Consider the following 22,046-nt stretch of genomic DNA (forward strand, 5'->3'; position numbering starts at 1 on the left):
GATAGCATAGACTTGTACCAGGTGGAGGTCCCACTAGGCTAGAAGGGAATTCAAATACAAGTTAAGATAGAAAGTTTGCAGTCTTATGAGGTGAGCCAGGAAAAAGGTGCTAGAGTAGGGAAGGTGCAGAGAAATGGTATTTAGTTCATCCCAGGGACAGTCAAAAGCTACCCCACTCTTTGAAGTTACATGCCTAGGTTCAGAAATGGCATCAACTCTTCTGGCAGAGTTTTCAGTTCTCCTTGTGCCTGATGTGAAGATTCACATTTTCCCTCAACACAAGCCGTATGAATATCCCACACTTCATCTGTGTCCTTTATTGCTTTGTTCCTTTGATTTTAAATATCATATTTAAACAAAACAAACACACGGTAAATTTCAACCAACCACAGTAACAGTCCTGCCCTTGGTTCTCAAACTTGCTGGTATTTTCGCTTGTATTCTCTATCAGTTGCTGCGTAGCTGCCGGTGGTGCCATGCATGCCAAAGCACTCTGGCAGCGAAAGGCTAGAAACGAGGAGTGCAAATCTTTGTAACACTTTCATGTCTTTGATACAGTTTACAACAAACAAGAAGGCAAATAAAAAAGCCTTTCATATATGTGAGGCACCACATTAAATATTCTACAAAAAGGCTATGAGGCCAGATCAAAAGCTTGTGAACTAGATGGGAATATTCCCATTAATATTAACAGTGTGTGGATCAGGGCACAGATTAATGTTGTTACAGAAATCTCTCTTTGAGAATTGGCAGCCAGATGTGTAAAGAATAGGACAAAATTACAGGGCAGAAGGAAGGAAATGTACCTCACTATTTGTAAATTTTTTGCCAGTGCTTTGATACATCTGTCTTTACTGAGTACTTGAAATATTCAATCATTTTTTTCTGAAGGTAAAATTCAGTTTGATTTTTATGGAGCTTTTCTGATGATCACACTGTTTAATATGTCCTTAAATAATGCCCAAAATTCCCTGAGCTCTAGGTTTCGTAAGAATGTACACAAATTCACAACCCCAACATCACCATTGCAGACATAGCAATATTAGCTCCTCTTATAAAATCTGATAAAGAAACACGAGAAGTAACAGCAGTGATAGAACTTCATCTTCAAGTTTGGCTGCAGGGAGAGAAAATCCTGCAAGGAACTGGCAGAGTTGCACTCCTCTGGGCTGTAAGAAATCTATTAATGGGCTCGCACCTGAAGACAGGGTGGGGATGGCCTCTCTCATATCTTCATTATGAAAATCCAGAGAAAACTTCAGAAGCCCTCTGAAGACGCCTGATTTTGATTTTCCTCTTTATAATTTCCCATTATAAGAGTCCTGACTGTGCTGCTGTCTTGTCCTTTGTAGGACCCTTAGAATGGAGCTGTAAGAGAACCCCCATCCCCTTTTCTTGAGGTGTTTTGGCAGTGGATACCCTCCCCAGCAAATGTGATGGAGCTGGTGACATGGCTGGAAGTAGATGTGGGCCTGCTGAGGTGGCTGGGCTGGTTGTTAAACCCCATCCCAAGATATGTGGAGTTTTTTTGCTGATGCAAAATTGTTTCTGTGCTAGATTTGAGACTGTGTGTTTACATGTTATTTGCTGCAGGACCCGTATCTGGTCTGTGACACAAGCAGCTTTTGACATTTCTGAGTAAACTGTTTAAATTATTTGTGGGCAGATATTTAAGATGCATCTGTCTAATTAGAGGGCCTTTGTTTATGTTAAGAAATAACTTAATGAATCTTTGTGGACAAATCTGAATATAATTACACAGTGTGCTTGCTGGTCTTGCAAACTACTTCCCAGTCTCCTCAGCTCTGGGGCCTCCTGCTACATTCACATTTTTGTCAGATGACTTCACTTTTGCCAGAGAAACACACTGAGCCCTCACTGGGAAGCAGACCAGACTCTATCTCTCAAACGACTACTGTGAGTGGAAACATAGTCATAGTCCATTTCAATCCCATGGGAATGAAAACAAAGAAAGAATTACTTTATGAAAAAAAAGTTTTTTATCGACTTTATTCAGAATTTTCTTGGTGCCTGTGTGAGCCTTGGAGACACCTCCTTGCTGGAGCTCTGTTCTTCTGCTTCCCCAAATGTAACCTTGGGCTGTCCCAGCTCACCCACATGAGCACAACCTCTTTTTCCTCCACCCAAACTGGCCAGACTTGGGTATGGGAGCCTCTTGGCATGCCTTTGTCCTGAATGCAGTGCTGACCTAGCTATAGCCCCCACTTCAGTAGAAGGCAATGGCAGGGTCCAACCCCTAGTGTTTGGAGTGGGAAGGAGATGACCCCATTGTTTTTTCTGTGTTCAGTGCCAATGTCAACCTTGGGAGATAGCAGCTGCTCTTACCCAGTAGAAGTATGCCAGTGAACAGGCACAAACATCTCCCAGCTTCCTAATGTGAGAGAGTTGTATGGCTGCTTGAGACCACAGAGGGAGGAGGTGGGCAAGCCTGGTTATTAGAGCAAGGCTTTGCCTTCTGGTTTCCGCCACAGTTTCTCTTCTTCAGCCAGTAACTACCCAAGGCAAGATAAAGAGCCAGTCACTGGAAATTAAACTCAAGTTTCCTAACTTGGAGTCTTCTGATCTAACCATAAGCTTGCACTTTTTCAGTAAGTGAAACCAAAGAAATGATGAAAGAGTGATGAAAAAATAATGCAAACAATTAGTATTTCCTGGGAAAGGGGCTGGGCAGCATGTCCTCAGCAGGTCAGCACAGTGTTTCAGTCTGTGAATATTTGAGTAAGGTTAAGCATAAACTGCCATTGGTTTTAATTGAACAGCAGAAGGATGGCAAATAAGATACACCACAGCAAGGAAAAAACAAACAAACTATATGCAGCATTTTATTTGAAGACTTAATTAAATATTGTAACTTCAAGCCAAGTTTTGTTACAGTAAATATTGAAACAATCTCCTCAATCCTGCCTTACAACAGGTACACAAAAATGAATTATGTTGTTTTAAATATCCTTTTTGTTTTATATCTTCCAGGATCTCCTTTTGATTTTTTTTCTTAATTATATTCCTCCTGAACTGAAGAATAAATGGGATCTGAAATGAATTTAATAGGACATCCCCAGCTAGCTACTGCAGATGGATTTTCTCTTGTTGAAGGTCCTCATTTATTTGGTAAGTTACCAAATTAAGGATAGTTTGCTCTTTTAGCTTTACTTGAAAACTTAGAAGAAAATGCATTGAAATCATGTCAAAGTCAATGATGTGTAGTTAAGACATGCCAACCTTCTTGAAACATCAGTTCCTATGGAAAGAAAGATAAACAATGAATCTGTGATATTATATAATATAGTCTTTCACACTATTGCTCTCATCAATGCTGATAGTAGGTTATTTTTATAACACTTCTAATACCTAAAGGACAGAAAAAAAAGACACAATGTATAGGCTGGATGTTATCTTCACATGAGTCATTTAAACCAAGCTAAGCAAATGTATTTTCAGTTAATTACTAATCAAAATATACTGCAATATATCTGCAGTGCTATACTATGCGTATTTATGAAACTATTTTCACCTAAATTAAAACTGTGGGATTACTATTAAAAACTTACACTATTAATGTCAACACACAAGAAAATGTGTAATGTGGGTGGCAAAATCTCTCCTTTTCTCAGTTCCGCTAATTTTTTTAAAGGCTAAACATGGGCTTGTTAATGAAGGAAGAATTCTTGGTCAATATTTTGTGACCAAGGGGAAGCTGTTTTCTGCTCAGAGGAAAATTTAAAAAAAAAGATAGAATAACACATTTTTTTAGCCTTTCTTTTGGCAGCATAGGAAGACCTTTTTTAAGTGACATGATATATTGAGAGCCTCACACATAGAGACCCTCACAGAAAGTGCTGTAGGCACTTCAGAAATTTCCACTCCAAATAAGACCAGAATTCTGTCTTTTTGAATGATGGAAAAAAAAATGCAAACATTTAAATTTCATCTATCTGAAACAAGAATAGCATATTGTGTACTGAGAGACTCTGAAATGTGGAGCCACTCCTGCTGCAGAGCACCTAGAATTTGGGAGCGTTTCTCTGAAGAGGACCAGCTCCATGCAACTAACCTATACTATTATTAAAGATAACCAAAAACATCGTGTTACTGTATGCTATTGCATTTTTTTTCTCTATTTTTTTTTTGTCTGTGTGAGAAATACTTTTTAGCAGAGGAAATGTTTTGCCAATAGTTATAAAAACAAACAAACAAAAAACAAAACAAAACACAAACAACTACATATAAATAGCTGAAACATTGCTGCCTGTTAACTCCAGTGCCATAATACCCAAAGAAGAAGATAATATTTAAGGTGCCAAATTTTATATTCAATCATCCCTTTAAAAGTCCTGATGAATTGAGCTAATGCAGACCTTTATCTATGTTTTTCCTATGCTAGCAAATTATTTTGAAAGAGAATTGGAGAGTTTCAAAACACAAGGGAATATGTTAATGCAAAAGACTTTTCCTCCACATTGATGTCTCATTCAGAAACTTTCAGGTCTTCAGAAGAGGGATTGTCTCCCCCATTATAGATAGCCAGAGCTTACCACAATGGAGATTAAATTCAAACTGACATTTCTGTAACAGAAATAAATAATGTATTAATAGGTTGAATTAGGGGTTCTGTTAGGAAGGAGACTTAGCCTTCTTGCTGTTTCACTTAAGCTGACTTCCAGCTGGTTTTTATGGTCACTTCGTCCTGTTTTGTGGGTTGTCGCTCAACTAAGTCTCAAAACTGAATTCTTCATAAATTTGATGTCTTTTGCTTTTAGAGATGGAAAAATAAATAAATAAATAATATGTAACTGAGTCCATAGAACAAGTCACTCATTGTGAAGTGATTCATAATTTCATCTTATCAAGATTCTTCTAGGAATTGGCATTGCATATCAATTTAATATTTGTAAACTACTTTTTTTTTGACATTGACATTCAGTTTTTTCAGGTAGAGACTTGTACACCCAAGGAAACAGGAAATAATTTTTCTCTTAAATGACCCTTACATTATGTATTTCTCACAGAAATTCTCACACATTATAACTTTGATGTAATACAAATTAGAAATTGCTGACTTACAAACATCAGCCTTTATTAAAAGTGTCCTTTTCAGAGATATATACTCACTTTCTAGGAAAAAAAAATAAAAAAATAAAAATTCCAAAGAAAAGAAATTGGAGAGGAGTGTAGGCCTCCATGGGACCTGTCCTGTTAAGGTGCTTCTCTTCCTCAGTCAAATCCTGTTCTAATTTCACAGGCCCCTTTGAATCAAGTAGGGCCAGCTTTGTGAAGAGTGGTCCAATTTGCTAACCTGCATTTTTGAACCACTGTAATTTAGGACCATAATCCCGGTCTCATTTAAAATCTTTAGGAGCTTTGTAGCTCACTTTAGAGCCATTAGTTTGTTCTGTGAATGCTTCCACAATGATATCCATGGACTGAATTGAGCTCCTCTGCTTTGCTTTAAATTGACTGGAGGTAAGCTCTGCCCCAGATGATGCTGGAGGACATTAACAGAGCACTGTGCTGACACTAACAAGTCTGGCACCAAGGTTTAAAAATTCAGCTGGGGTGGCACTGTCCTAGAAAGACTGTTGCAAAATGATATTTGATTACATCTTCCAATTACCTCAGAAAGTTTTCTATTTTAGGGCCAATACATATGTTAAATACCCGTATATCCAATATCTTTTCTCTTTCAGTGGTTATCACTTGCCATTTTTACAAGGGACTGAGGTAACTTTCAGACAACAAAAACACCTCCTTCATATTTTAAATGTGGGGTGTAAACTTACATATTTGTGTGGCATTTGAAATATATACATTACACTCTAACCATAGGAGGCAGGCCTTTAATGTAATAGCCCCATTCTATTTTCTGTTAAAGCACCTTATATAGGAGTTATTAATATGCAAGATATCAAGTGTGAGATTTCAATTATGACAGAAGGATTTTTTGAAAAGAAGCTGGAGAAAAAAGTCAATACTATTATATGTTTAATTTGAATAGAGATATATTTTAAGTATTTTTGGTGGTCTGACAGTGGTTTCTTACAATGTAATGTCAAAACAATGTGACAAGACATGCTGTCCTCACTGTACATGTCCCTATCTGAGAAAAGTATTTTGCAGTGAAAAAGCACTCTTAAAATCTGTATTGATGTGAACAATGGGGAATAAAAACAAACAAACAAACAAAAAATAAATGTAACAAAGGGGAAAAGAAAGCAACATGTCTAAACTTGTCTTAAATATTTTACAGTGTAAGAACAAGAATTGCCACTGAAAATTGTAGGCATAGAACTGTACCTAAGATGAAATAAAGAGACTCACTCCTTTCAGATAAATTTATATTTGTTCTGGTTATGCCTTTAAAAAAATAATATATATATATATTTTTTTTTTTCAATAGTAGCAGGAACAAGTGTCCAAACTGATTAAACACCTTCCAAATCATAAGATATGTTAAATAACTACTTGTCTTCAACACCACCTGGCAGGTGATGAAACATCTGTCTTCATCCTTGCACAGAAGATAATTAGGCCTGTAACAAACCCCCAAATCAAAAAGAAACAAAGCAAGACAAATTAAAATAGAAAATAATGTATATATATTAATTATTGTGAAGAGAGCCAAAGCAAAGAGTGTGGGATCTGAGGGAAAAAAAATCGAGAAAGAAAATGCAAATGAACAGGTCTCAGAGAATGAAGGTTGCACCATAGAGAAAGGCAAAACCAAAATGCATGTGTGATGCTTCCTTTTGTGTATATGTGTGAGTTCTATGGATCTTAGCCTGGAAAGCAAGACATTTTGTGAAATTACACAGTAATTTTGCACTCTGGGGCTTAATTCTCTGGCTATTTACTTCCAGATGTGGTCCTCAGATGTACTTCTGGCCACAAATCTGATGTTAGGTCTCAGGGAGCATATTCACAGTTCTAAATAAAAGATGCTGAAGAATGAAAGGGTCACCGCTCCTCTGACTGTCCATCTTGACACTACTCAATTCTTAGCTTGCTCTAGGGCTCTGTTTTGGATTGCTGTAGCAGGTGTCTTTAAGACATGGCCTAACTCCAGGAACTGTACCCAAAAAGGCAGCTTGGACAAGACTGCAGTAGGTTTGTCTGCCTTTGCCCTACATTGTCCTCTAACACTGTCTCGGTGGGTTCAGATCTTAGCTGCCATCAAACCATGCAATACACTCTCACAACTTCATGCCACTGTGGTGGCATCCAACAGAATCTTCATGTTATTATAGATGCTTTGAGCTGAAATGACACATAATAAACACAAGTATCTGAGAGCCACAGTGGTCTATGAATAAGAACAGTATGACCCAGAAGAGTAAGGTCAGCAGCAATGCCTTCAAAGTGCAGATGTGTCCTGTCCACTCTATAGAGAGATAGATTTACCCCTAAGTGACATAGAGGAGAACTGATCCTTGGCACATGACCTTGAGTCAGGGAGGTCTCCCTGACACTCTTCTATGTCATCTTATAGATGTGTCCAGGAAGTCCTAAGCACTCTGTCCTGTTTTGGAGAATACAAGTATTTGTGTGCTTAAAAGGCATCTGTTAATCCAGTCAGCTAAAACATGCTTTTTATGACATTGAAGTGGTTAATCTATTGCACAGAACTGCCTGATGTTGTTATACCTGTTATATATTGAGGAATATTTTAAGTAAACTCTAATAGTTACCCAAAAAAAAAAAAAGTCTCAGCTATGTGGAAGCACCCTCTTGAACAGAAACCAAAATTTATGCAGGTAAATTCACAGTGGGAGCAGGTGTTGCTATTGTTTTAGGCATTTACAAACAAGTTTCTCTGTAATGAAGTTAATCAGTAAACTATATAACCTCTGGCCTGTGTCACTCCTTTGCTAGTCTTAAAGAAAGTTCTCACTGTAAAGAAGTCAGGAAGATATAGGCAAAGCAGAACAAAGAAGTTTTGTTTCTAAGTAGTCTTTAAGGAAAAGGAGGGAAAAAGAGAAAGAGAGAAAGGTCTGGGTACCTTAAAAACAACATTTTTCTTCAAGAAATGGTCTGACTGAAGACTACCTAAGGTAGGATAATTCTGTGATCTCATTTATGTGTGTGTGTTGTCTGATCTTATGTTCTTCATTGAAACTGTAGGTTCTTATAAAGTTGTGTTGCTAAAATCCAAGTGGTCTTTCAAGATCTGAAAATAACTTTTTGGAATTAAATCAGGATTTCATTAATGGTTGTGCTATGGTTTCCAAATAAATTATGAATCTTGTGCCTATTTCCTGAAGTTCCTTCATGAATATCCCACAGAGTGCCAGAGGCTCATATTTCAAACCTGCTCAGAATTCTTTTCCTTTATTAGCTTTATTTTAATGGAACAATAACTTTTACATTAAAATGTGATATCATTGTACTTTCTGTAATATTCTGAATAAAACTGTATTATTCTTGAATCTGCACATAGCCTCAGTATAACTGAAAACACTTTCCTTAGGTTCTACATGGAAAATTTATTTTCATTTCTACAAGCACTTAAGCCTACATCAAATATTTTTAAAGTTGCATGTAAAACAATCTGTGCAAAATTTAAAGAAACAAAAGCAAAACTCTGATGTGTTTCAGTTTCAAATGGAAAGTAGATGAAAAGTAGGAAAATATTTGTAAAATTGTGACCAAATCCGTGTGTTTCACTTTGATATTAGTGAATGTTTCAGACTTCTGTAAAATGTTTTAATTGAAAAACATTCTTTTGTAAAATATAACCTAAAAGATCAACTATAAGTAATATACATTTGTGTATGTTTAAATAGTCTAAAATTTTAGGACGTAGGCTTCCAAAAGGAAAAACAGATAGATGTTTCAAAATAGCTAAGACTATGTAAATATAAAATAATACCATATTCCAGTGAGTCCATTTCTGACTTCACTTTCACGCCTTTTTACTACTGCACCTCCAGTGATTTCAGTGGGCTGTCTCATGCTTTACAGTGGCATGAGACCAGCCCATCTCAGACTACTTCTGATGTCTTGATAAAATCATATGTACATTCTAGTTACCAAGATAAGATTAATATTCTTTTGTGATAAGAAACTATTTGTTCTAGACTTACATATACTTTGCAAAGCATAATTCAAAAAATTGATGTGGACTTAAAATGTCACACAAGATAGTGCAGTGCGCTGTACGCTTCTGAAAGCAGAATCCCTCCAGCATTTGTTAGAAGCCCTGTGCACACAGCTGACTGGGGAACACTGCTCAGACCACATGCTTTGGATTGGGTCATAGAAATTCTTTGCTCTGGTAATTTCAAAGCAGTTAGTTCCTATTTCAACCTCACCATTTGTTTCATCGTTTAAGAAAATATCTCAGAATAAAAGGACATTTCATCCAAAAAACGAGACAGTTTCACATTTAAAGTGTCTTTATGGAACACCGCTACATTTCAAAATATTTGTAGGAAAGATTTAAATCGCTAATGCTTTGAAGCAGACTATTTCTTGTAAAGTTTAATTCTAGCCTTACTGATAATTTTGTGGGAAAATCATCACTTGACAGTTGTTGTTGACCTGCTCTGGGTAACAGGCATCTCGCTTAACCAAGTCAGGTAATTTCTAAGGTTGAAATAAAAGTATCCACCAAGCTCTTCAAAGAAGATTAATCAGGTCAACTTAAAACAAAATAAAACAAACAAAAAAAAACAGCCTTAAGCTGTCGTGGGAAAACCTATGTAGTTGCAACATAAACATCCTTAAAAATCACACTGGTCTCCATGAAAGTACAACCTATACACTTTCCAAAGTTTTAGCTGTAACTTGTATTCTCTCAGTCTCTCTCTCCTATTCTGCCTTTTCCCTTCCTTTGTTCTGAGCATGGGGAGAATTCAGCTGAATCTTTTTCTCTCTGTCTCTCTTTTGTATTTTACTTTATAGATTGACTCAGATTTTTATCGTGCCCCAGAAGCAGAATAAAATTAATGATTATGGAGATTTTTGTAAACATCTGTAATGCAATCGGTCTGCACTAGTTTAAATAAATGCCCAATATTGTCTCAGTATATGCTGCAGTTCTTTAGCAATCCTGACTTGCTAATAAGTCCTGAGATACTTTTCTGCTGTGGAAGGAATGTTGCCTTTTCTTGTTCTTTCAAAGGCCCAAGTAGTTCAAGAGACTGATATAGAGCTTTTGTGAATTTTCCAGTGGATGGCATAGAGATAAAAATCAACAGTTTCTTTGTTTTCATTTTGGAATATTCCCACTTTCCGTTAAGAAACTCAATTAACTAAGTAATTACAAACTAGCAAATGACAGCTTAGGTTTCCATGGTGAACAGATTCCTTTCCAAAGCGGCTGAATGATTTGTGTAATGATTGAACATCGTGCAATTAAAATAACACTGTTTTTTTGTACCTAAAGTACTTTGAATGGTCTCAAAGAACAGCAGTACCAACAAACTGGAAAGACAATTAAAGAAAGATCACATTTTAAAATCAAAGAAAGACTACCATTAAACCCATAGTTTGCAAGGCCTTTCTTTGCATTAGAATTTCATACTGAACAACAAAGGTCAGCATCAAATCATTGCTGCCTTCTCCCTTCACATGTTTTGTCACCACTGCAGCTGACAGTTATCAGTGACAGTTTGGGGAGTGCCTTCTGCTATACACTAGTGTAGTAACTGGGGCCCTGGCATCTTCTGGAGCAACTAAATGCAACTATAACTAAACTAATTGTTAATAATAAATGGCACCATTACTTTTATTTAGGTTTCTGTCCCATTTGTCCAGACTTGAATCTTGCTGCTTATTCTTGAACGAGGACCTCCACATTTGCTATCAGCAAAAATGTGCTGTGGGCAATACAGTGCTCAGGCAAACCCAAACCGCCTGTATCACTTCTGCAGCACAGTCAAGTAGGAAGGACAGAAAGTTGCAGGGCAAGAGCACAGGACCTTGAAAGTGAAAAAGTAGTTGAAAAGCAAAGGTTAGTTTCTGTCACTAACTGAAGTGAGACAAAGGAGAGGGAAGAATCTCCTCCTATAGATTTTTATTCTTGGCTGACATGTTTCTCCTTAACTGTTAACATTTCTTCATTGTTTCTGATTCCTCAGAAGTGAAGGAGCCTTTCCAGGAAACCAATTTTATGTCAGCAAAAATATTTTTGAGTGCTTTAGAAGCACTGCTAAGTAATGGTCACCAACAAACATTTATCTATGATTTTCTTATAAATTCTGCTGTTGAGAGTGGGACTTGGTATCTTCCTGGAAATATGCACTATTTTTCTCAGACTGTCTTCTTGGAACAAATAAAGGAACTGTCAGAAAATATGAAGTAGTGTGCAAATAACTTTTTAATTCGTTTTCCAGCTGGTTGACATGGGCTTGCTTTTAATTATATCATCCAGCATCTGTTAGATGTCATTGTAATTTTGTTATTGAAAAAATGAGATGTAAGTTGTTTGTACTTTGAATGCAACAGACAGAATATGATGGACAGAGTTAAGGTAGCCTTCAGATACATCTTTGATACTGACTTTACAAGCTACTTTTACAGAAAAGGATGCAATTCCTCATCATAGCTCATGCACCATTGTCATGTTTGTTGCTGGCTCAGAGGTGAATAGTGCTGGCTCATGGAGGTGCACGAGACGTGCACCAATGCTCTAAGTCTCACAGGTTTCTAGGGGCTGGGGACCTGGCTGCAGAAGATGGCTGACAGAGAGGCCCCATTTCACCACGTATGTTAAGGAATATCTTCCCCACTCCTTCATGGAACCCCCACTGTCCCCTTTCAGGCTCTTCTTGAAGGTTTATTTCATCTGTTTAGTCTTACAATTAAGCCTTACAATTAGGCCTTGCCATCTTTCCCCAGTCCAGTTTTCCCCTGTCAACAGTGCATTCATTTGAAATTGTATAGAAATTAACACAATGCTTCTGTCTTGATCTAACTTTCATAAATACTATAGTTTTTTTTGTTTTGTTTTGTTTTTTACTTTTGTTTGTATTTCTTTTATTCTGCTGTGAGATCTAATTCAGGGGTTGCTAGCTTCTCTGTGGTGTGGATTGTTCTTTCTTGCAAACAAAACATTACTACTTGCTGCACGGTATCTTCAATGTTTCTGTGTGTAAGTGGTAGTGCAGGACATTCCAACAATAATGAAGGATTGGCTGAGAATGGGTGGTTACTCTGAAAACATCTCACAGTGAATGTGTATAGGACTAGGACCACATCAAATCTGAGCTCAGAATGTATGGTCTTCATGATAATGCCTTATTGTTATTGAGATAGATGTCTTAGGAAGTGGAAACTTCTCTGACAATTGTGGTTTCATAGCAGTAATTTTTTTTTGTGTGTGTGTTATTATTTTCCAGGTGTCCTTTCAGAGCCAATGAGTTCTCCAGTGCAAGAGGCAGATGTTTCACCTTACACACAGTACAACAGTGTGCCATTTCCCCAAGTTCAGCCTCAGATTTCATCGCCACCTTATTACTCCAACCTGGGCTTCTACCCTCCACAGCATGATGAATGGTATTCCCCTGGGATGTATGAGCTCCGAAGAATTCCCTCAGAGACCTTTTACACAAGGGAGACAGAGATAATGGATATCCCTGCAGCCAAAAAGCCTAGACTGGGCCACTCCACAGGAAGAGTGAAAGGAGAAGAGCTCTGCGTGGTCTGTGGTGACAAAGCCTCTGGGTACCACTACAATGCTCTTACTTGTGAAGGATGCAAAGGTAGGATGAAATCAATTATAGAATACTATTCCAGTATTAAGCATAGCAGTATCAGATTTTCTTATTCTTATTTTTTAATTTCTTTATATTTTTATCCAAGTCATTAAGTAGTGTAGAGATCTCCATTTGGATATGTTGTGCATTATTCTGTATTTTTCCCATGACAAACTGCCAGCATCCTCCACCGTTGTCCTGTGAATACAGAAAACAGTTGGCCAACCTATGTCTCTCAAGCCATCATTATTAGTTCTCTGTAAGCTTAAGAGTGACTTCCATGCGGAGAGCTCTGATGTCTTGGTGGCTGCTGATCTTGCGCTGTGCCTGTGGAAGGAGCCAAACAAAATGGAGGCCCCTTGGGATCTACCTCAGTGCTAGATTGCCCTGAAAATCAACTGCGACCCCAGCCCAAGTGCCTCCTGTAGTGTGTATTGAAGTGAAAGCTGTCAGCTCTCATCTGCAAAATGTCCCCAGAGAACCTCTTTCCCTCAGCTCCCAATGCGTATGGAGTGCATCCTCAGGTCTGTGAAATGAAAGGGCCTTTCCAATTCTAGATTTATTTCTAGGGACAGCCATTATTCGTAGGGAGGGAACTTTTTCAGGTTGTATTCATAGCATAAAAATCTTCCTTCCTAGGAGAACAGTGTTCACAAATTGGTGTCAGGATAAAAGGGGATACAGAAAATGATTGGCATTACTGGAAACATTATTGCTAGATGTTTTATCGGAAAGGAACAAAAAAGATAGGCTGATGGGATAACTATGATGGGATACCTATACCTATACCATGGGACTGATGTACACTATAGGAAGAAAAATAATGCCCCAGTTTTTCATTCTGTTCTGTGAATAAGTATTTCACTATGGTTTCCGTTCTGCAGATAAAGGCTAAAAGCTCAGACATTGCAGAAGTACTGAAATATGTGGCTGCTAATCTTAGTGTGGAGCTCATTGTCATGGAGGGTGGACTTTGAACTAATTTTGGGCTTTGCTTTACCTATTGTGGATTCATTTCTGAGTGCAAAACAGACCAAAATGTTCAAACACTCTAAACATAAGTACAATCAAGGGTCATAAAGCTTATCTCAATAATACCAGTAAATACGAGATTTCTTTCTTTCTGCTGCCTGTGTGAATTGTCTCAGTCAAAAAATATAAATTAATTCATACTAATTGTCATTATAAACCCAATTAAACTCAGTTTTAATGTAAAGGTTCCAATTCATGTTATTCTGTTAGTAAGCTACTCCTACTGTTTATTAACTTGATTATGAAATGACTTAATTTTTGCAAAGACTAACAATTAAAAAATGTGGAACGTTTAAAGAATGTCTTTAGGAGCGAGGTTAGAATCACTGGGTAAATACACAGACTAAAATCTAAGGCAGAAGGAAATATGTGTCCACCTCTCTACCGATTCAGTTTGAATCACTCTATATAACCATAATTTTACTGCTTTATGGGGATCATTTATTTTATGTTTTCACTCCATTTCATGACTGCAACATCAATTAGAAGGAATAGTACCCTTGATCAAACATAGTAAAAGTTGAATTATTTAAAGATAATGCATTCAGTTTCTACAATAAACTTCACAGGTGGTTAAAGTAACAGCTGATTCAGTAAAAAGATGTGCTGAGGACAGTGATTCTGTTTGACGAGGTGAAGATGATACTGCCTTTTCTAGACCTCTGATCATTCTTGTGCATCTGTGGAATTTTTCACATTGCTATATATTACCTCAAGACACAGTGCATAAATGGGGCTCAGTAAGCTAGTTGAGCTCTTATCAGGCATCCAAGCATGAGATTAACTCCTTTTCAGCAACAAGACTGTTAATTCATGTTTGATGTGATTCAGAATAATACACAGATCCCTTTTTGCAGGACTGGTGCCTACCCTGCAGTATCCTTGCTCCATTGATGCTGTGGATGCTCTGATTCAAAGGGGTAGACTTAGCATGCATGGAATTTAATCCTCTGTGATGAATATATTTTGTTTTGTTTTTCTTATTTCTTTCTTGGATAATGCATTCAGCATCACCCTCCATTCTTCATTCTTCCTTCTTGGGCAGAGCAATATTAAGATCTTATTTATCTTCCCTCATGAGAACAGCAATCTAAAGACATGGACAGAAATATACACACACATATATGTATATATCTATAAATACATTATCAGCCATTAACAAATAAATATGAACCATTTCATTAATATTTTACAAATTAAACAGAACATTTGCTCTCAGAGGATAGTTGCCTGTGGTACTAAAAAAAAAAAAAAAAGGAAAAGGTTCCTCTCACCTCTAATGCTGCCTCGATCTGCAATAATAGTATCATCGTTGTTGTCCATAAAGGACCATTCATGGGCAATATTACAGAATAAGGACCATCATATTCATATTATGCTTTAAAGCCTGCTGCTGTAGAGGTCATTTCTGAGACAGTCTTTGCAGATAGACATCAAAGACTTTTTTTTTTTTTTTTTTTTTTTTTTTGTATAACCTTAGTCTGAATAATGGCACTGGGTTTTAAGGGCCATTTTGAGATGCTACAGAACAAGTGTGATATAGCGTTGCGCTTGTTCAATAGAGACACTGAATGTGTTCTGCTGAGAGTACAGCTGGTTGTGAATTCCCTCTACAGAGAGCAGAGGTAAGAGTTTAGGCAGTCTTCAAACCATTGCTGATAATGCTTGATGTCTCTTACACCAGAATGAGCATGCTTTCTGTGAAGAGTGGTGCTACATTAATCTTTTCTTCGTGTTGGCATCCACCACGTGAGGATAGGTGGAAGGAATGCTGTTGTGATAGTCTGATAGAGTGGAGCAAGTGCTTTGTTAGCAACAGTGAACTTCAAAAACTTTTAAATTGAGATCCCCAAAACAGTTAGACACCAGGATGGCAAACTGAGATATTTAAAAAGCTTTCATCTACATTTTTAACAGCTGTCTTCCTTCAATGTTCATCATTTCCATAAGAAAATCAGCATCAGTAATATTGGAGCAACTCTAGGCATAATTAATCATATTCATGACTAGCTAAGAGAACAAAGCAAAATCAACATTTCCAGCCAAATGGTTTTTGTAATTTGGTAAGATCAGATAAAAGTTAGATGGTGCCAGAAAAACCTTCACCTTTTGGGGCTGCCCCTTCATTATCCTAACAGATGCCATTTCTGATTTATCTCCAATTTTATTTTTTTTTTTTAACTTCCCCTGGTATAGATGGTCACACATAAAATATTTCAAACAGTTTAAGTTATTTTGTAATTTTTAGTAAAGAACATTTATTACATTTTTTTACTCATACCTAAAAACTAATTTAAAAATCAATTATGAAGTCTGTTCAAGAAGACCATGGTTTAAGAGTCACTTCATGATAAAACTGAAGTGAGAGTAGGGTTAAAACTACTTTTTTTTCTTTTTTGGATGAAAAAAAATATATATTTCATTTCTCATTTCGCTTTTCCAAAAACCTTGTTTTAAAGACCAAATATTTGACCACATGAATCCTATTGGCTCCTATCATGTTGCATCCCTATTTTTTGCATTCTTTCACATTCTTTTGTGTTTTTTAAACATTCATTTACTAAAGCTCTTTTTCTTTGTCCCCCCATGAAAAAGCAAACACACACCTTGTGGAGAGGGTGAGTGATAAATTGCACTAAGAATGTCAAAGATATTTGAGTAGAGGTTTTTAATATTTACTACTAATTAATATTTTTCACAAATTACAGGATTTAATTTAACAAATAATTGCCTTTAACTGACACTGAGAACCTACAGCTTAAATCCAGGCCTTTATCTCTCTTGCCTGAGCAGTAAATGGTAATGTATTAAACACCACGTGAATGATGAATAAAAATAATGCCTAGGGCTGCAGAAGGTTCTAAGCAATCTGCATTTCAAAGGAGACTGGTGCCAGTCAAGTATATTTATCTGAAAATAAGCCAATAAAACAGTATGAAAGAGATTTCAAGCAGGAAATAAAGCAGATTCAGAGAAATGCCAGATTTTTTTGTGTGACCAGATAGTGGAATTGTTTTAGTGGTAGCCACACACTGGTGCTTGAAAGAGATAATACAACTATAATAACTTGGGCCAAAGTTGGGAAATTGTCATCTGACAATGGCAAAATCATCATGTCTTCTACCACGTTATCTCACCCAGATTCAACAGGATGTTTTCCCAGGTCAACACATTCCGAAAACAAGCAAACAAGTCCTTCAATGGACAAAAATTCAGATTCACATCTGAGTGTGGGGGACTGTGTTATCTGGTGCCTCTCCTACTGCATGAAAGTACCAGGTTGGAAAACAATTGTGTTTTTATTGTGCCAGCCAGTCGCAAGGAGAAAGCAAAAGTTTTGTGAATAGTTTTGGTTAATGTAAATTTACACAGAATTCTACTTTGAAATGCACTATAAATAAGTGATGTGCCAGCAAAAGCTCCCAGGAGTCTATCTCAAAAGCCTGCCCTCGGGTGAGAAGGAGAACAGAGCTTCCCACCTGTGCCAGAGAGAGTTAATTTCATCTGCAGCTGAAGCTAAATAGTTTCTGCCACATGAAGGATAGCATAAAAGATTGTGATGGCACAGTGAATCCCACTAAAAATTCAGGAAACATTCAAGTCATGATTGGCAGCAATGACTCTGTTTTGTGATGAATTTTATTGTATTAAATTTCGTATCTGGAGCATTGCACATTTTGCCCATGGTTCTTCTCTCTGAGATGTGCTAGGCAGCAGCCAAATAGTAGATTTCTACAGACTGAGTCAAGGTCCTGTAGACTTCTGGGATCCGTTGTGGTTTGCAGTTACCACTGTGCAACTTTGCAGTGAATCCAGTAATGATACCAGTTCAGCTGCTTGTGTAGTTGAAATTATGTGACTGCTTAGCTCATCAGGTGGAAAATATTTAGTGAAAGAGGCTGGAGTATCTTGTACACAGAGTAGGAGGCCACATGTACACTAAACCTGGGGGTAGGCAAGCAGACCAGTACTTGGTCCAAGTATTTACAGGGGCTGAGGGAAGTGTAGATAGTTACACAGCTCTCTTCCTGTGCATTCTGTACCTCAAGGGACTTAACAGGCTCATATTTTTTTCACCAACTATTTGTATGGCATCACCACTACAGCTGTAGTGCTGGTGCTCAATCTGCTCCAGGCAGGTTTCAGATTTAAGTCTGAATTTTCTCAAGGCTGACGGTTCCAGGGCCTTACTTGGTGCTAATTCCTAATGTATGGACATGCAATCTATCACACTCACCTGTTAAATTATACAACATTAATACTATTCTCAAAGCAAACAGCAAAAATGTAGTCACCTAGGCACTGAAGAAACTAGCAGTGCAGCAGAACTTTTGTCATTCAGAAAACCCAGATGGAGGTGCTCATCAATTTATTACAGTACTGTTTTGAGTGTTTTCTTTTACCTATGTCACTGTTGTATTGTGCAGGGTTCTTCAGAAGAAGCATCACAAAAAATGCAGTATACAAGTGTAAAAATGGAGGCAACTGCGAGATGGACATGTATATGAGGAGAAAATGCCAGGAGTGCCGTCTAAGGAAATGCAAGCAAATGGGCATGTTGGCTGAATGTATGTATACAGGTATTTGCATCATATAGCCAGAGTGTGCAGAGAACACATCAAATACTGTATTTGTTTAATCAATATGGTCTTAATATTAAGTCTATAAAAGATACAGTCTAGCCAGTAGAAGGTGCATTAAAGATAATGCTGAAACTGTGCATCAAATCCTATTGAAATAGGCAAACATATTTGCTTCACTACTCTTTCTGGGCCTCTCCCTGTCAAGTTCTTGCTAGTCCAAATGCTGGTATTCAAACAACATTGTTTTTTTCAGAAAAGAGGAAGACTGCCATTAACAGGAAGTTTCTGTGGGCTTGCCAAGTGTATGTTCCCAGACCTCACCCAGCAATCACGCAAAGCCTTCTGAAGGCTAGCCCTTTTTTATAGTCTCATTAGCTTTTTGTGTGGTGCTATGTATTTTCCTGCCTTGAATATAGACACATAGGTAGAACTGGGTCCAAAAATGAGGCCGATGGACTTTAATAATGTTTCATATTAAAGTGAATATTCAGGCTGATAGCTTATAAACTTCACTGAGCAACTTTGAACAACAGGGATATTGGAGTGCAACTTTAAAAATGTTTAAAACATTTAGAGTAAAATGTTTTTTCAGGCTGGCTTCTGAAAACGGTCTGTAAACATCTGCTCTGCCTTTCATGAACAGGGCTACAATTTATTTTTCTTGACGGCTCCAATCACTTCAGCATACACGTATGTGTGAAACCAATTTGGGTTCATACAGGAAATTAATCTACTTGGAATTTTTAATATACTTCTATCCCTCAATCTGATCAGAAGATGCTATATTAACTGTTGGTTTTGTAAGAAACAATAAGCTCCATCAATATTTGGAACACACTGCCAGCATAATGTAATTAATCTTTCATTCTGCAAATTGAACAGGCTACAAAGATCCTGAGATATGACATATTCTCGCGCAGTATGTAAATATATGAACACACACCACCACTGTGATGACAGCATGCAGTGGGTCCCTCAGTGTCAGAGGAGAATGAGTACCCCGTGATGCTGATCCCAGATCCATTGTTCCAATATTTGGAGGGTTCAAAAATAGCCTCAGTGACTTAGTATGACAAAAAGCAAGTGATCACTGAAAAAAATAGGTCAGCGTAAATAATACTGAGTAGGCACACATGAAACTTTTAAACTGGCTGATCATTTTCACAAATTGGCACACATGAAATAAAAGCCAATGAGTGCCACTGCTATTTGACTCTCTCTCTGCAATGGAAACTCTGGGTATCTTGTGTCGCTCATGACTTAAACATAAGTGTGCTCTAATGTACTGCAATGAGGATGTTCTGCAAAGTACTATTCAATGGCTGTGTGTTGTATAATTGCTTTTAGTTCAAGGCAATCCAGGACAGTAAAACACAAAGCGTCTAGCAGTATAGAGCATTTATTTGAAAAAAAAAGTGACTAGGAAATAAAAGGCTACCTTGAACTTTGTTTCACTTACTCATTTTGTAGGATCGTAATTACAAGCACTGTGGATTCTTTTTTTCCTCTGAACAAGGAGGTAAAGTCTTATAAACATTTATGGTATGTCTACTCAATAATCCTACTCCTGCCCTTTATACACAAAAGATCAAAATTACTAACCATCAGGTTTGGTTGTTTGCTGTGGTTTTGCTATAAACTGCAAGTTTCTTGTGCGAAATGTCTACCTAGGGAAGACACAGGTTATGCCACTCTTCCTGGAACTTGATAACCATTTAATACTCGTGGAAATCCAGCAAGGTCTGAGGTAAAAAGTAAAGTCCTGTTTCTCACATGAGTTTTCCAGTTAACATAAGTGGAGTCAGAATAAGATGTCAATGTACAACTCAGTAGCAGGAAGCATAACAAAATCTACTCTTACTGCTTAAGGCAAAAGTAAACCACATTTTTCCTAGGAAGGATAGTAGGCTGTATCCTAAGTTGGTGGAAAATGGTACAAGCCCATTAACACCACCGAAGTATCCATCAAATAATATCATTTAGAAAACGAAATCTATGATGCTGGGCAGCAGCACAAATTACATGGCTCAATACCAATTATCTCCACCATTCCTATTCCTCCCTTTCAAGGTATTATTTGAAGGTCTTATATGAATCATGTAAATTTCCTTTTTTCTCAGCAGTTCAGGTAGGTTATTTTATATAGTGCTTAAACAGGAAATTAAAAACATTCACAACGAAATTCACTGTTTTCATGGTATCTTCCTCTACCATCATATACTCACTGAATGAGCCTCTTTTCCTGCTCTGCATTTTCAGAGGTGAAGAATGGGAAGGATACTTGAAAGAAGCTCTTTTTTTTTTTTTTTTAAAAAAAAAAAAAAAAAGTCCTGTGCTGATAGGTTTATTTTTAGATGAATACTTTGCTGTTTACTCTTTCATTTGTGCTTTCTGGCTGTCTTCCACAGGTTGTTTAGGGTACGTATTGTCCCTTTCTTTTGTTAGCACAGGCAAATTGCTAGTTTTTATGACATCCACATAAGGATGCTCCTTGGTTCAAGGGACTGAAATGTATTCTAGAACAAAAAAAATAATACATAAATGCAAATATCTTTTCAGTACGGCAAATTAAACTTTAGAGTAAAACCATGGCTTTATTCAGTCCTCTAAGACAAAGGGATGCAAAATATCAAGACACTTTAAACATTAAACATTAACATTTTAAATTAATACATTTTTTCAGGTACATTTGCCAGTCTGAGTTACTTATGAGCCAAAATTTTCAGCTGTTGGTCTATCCATATAATGACACTCCAATGGCTAAAGCCTGTGAGTCGTCTTCTAGGAGGACTTTGCAAAGAATCTGCACTATAGCCACAGTAATGCTTAAAGATTATTGAAAATATCCACTGCCCTTTGTGTAAGAACAGCAGCACCTCAACTACTCTTTTGGATCAGATCACAAGCACACTTTTAATGACAGTCTTCTAATCGTCCCTGTTTACTGTGCATTGGTTCTGGTTTTAGAGCACAAGGAAGGGCTTCATTCTAGATGAAACAAAACGAAAAACATACTCCATCACACTTCCATCACACTCTGTCTGTAACACCATATTAGAGCTGGTCCAAAAACAAGCTCCCTGACATTCACACTGTGTGAATGCTGAGTCACTAGCACCAACTGATTTGCTCTGTAGATGGGCTCCTATTGGGCTCGACTACTCATTAGTGTATAGTTGTATAACTCATTAGGTTCATATCCAAAGATAATGACATGTTCAGGAAATATTCTGTACAGGTAAGTAGATTTGTTAGTGTAAAGGGCATTCATGAGCATGTTCATGTAGTTAGTCAGTGCCTAAAGCATATATAAATGCAAAAAATACCTATTGTATTGTGTGTTCTAGGTCTGTTAACAGAAATACAATGCAAGTCAAAAAGGCTACGGAAAAATGTGAAACAGCCCCCAGATCAAACGGTCAATGAAGATAATGAAGGACATGACATGAAACAAGTGACATCTACAACTAAAATGTATAGGGTAATAAAATTCTTGTAATAGTAGTGGCAATGTTTGAGATAAATGTGGCTTTTACAGTGAATAAGTTCTCATAAATTCTATGGAGCTATCTGCTTAAATTAAAAATCCATCTCTCACCCATGTCAAGGAGATACCTTGCATATAGAAGTAGTTTTGATATTTTTAGTCAAAACTCTGTACAGCATCCATAAAATATTTTTTTTCTGTGATATATCTCAGGTGTATATCATATATAGT

The 22,046-nt window shown here is 37.1% G+C and overlaps 1 protein-coding gene across 4 annotated transcripts in view; it reads left to right on the plus strand.

The window, feature by feature from the left end:
- Positions 1-22,046, plus strand: part of NR1H4 (nuclear receptor subfamily 1 group H member 4) — a 41,106-nt gene that overhangs the window by 5,002 nt on the left and 14,058 nt on the right. For 2 of the 4 annotated variants that reach the window (XM_082784470.1, XM_082784469.1), the window contains exons 2-5: positions 2,992-3,129; positions 12,357-12,719; positions 18,173-18,325; positions 21,676-21,809. In XM_082784470.1, the coding sequence (XP_082640596.1) occupies positions 3,045-3,129; positions 12,357-12,719; positions 18,173-18,325; positions 21,676-21,809 (735 nt within the window). In that variant the 5' untranslated portion in view covers positions 2,992-3,044. Of the gene's footprint in view, positions 1-2,991; positions 3,130-7,923; positions 8,067-12,356; positions 12,720-18,172; positions 18,326-21,675; positions 21,810-22,046 lie in introns of those variants that run through there. The other 2 variants (XM_082784471.1, XM_082784472.1) reach the window with 2 other exon arrangements.

Source organism: Aythya marila, assembly GCF_965140915.1.
Source record: "Aythya marila genome assembly, chromosome: 1".
NCBI classification, from domain to species: Eukaryota; Metazoa; Chordata; class Aves; order Anseriformes; family Anatidae; genus Aythya; species Aythya marila.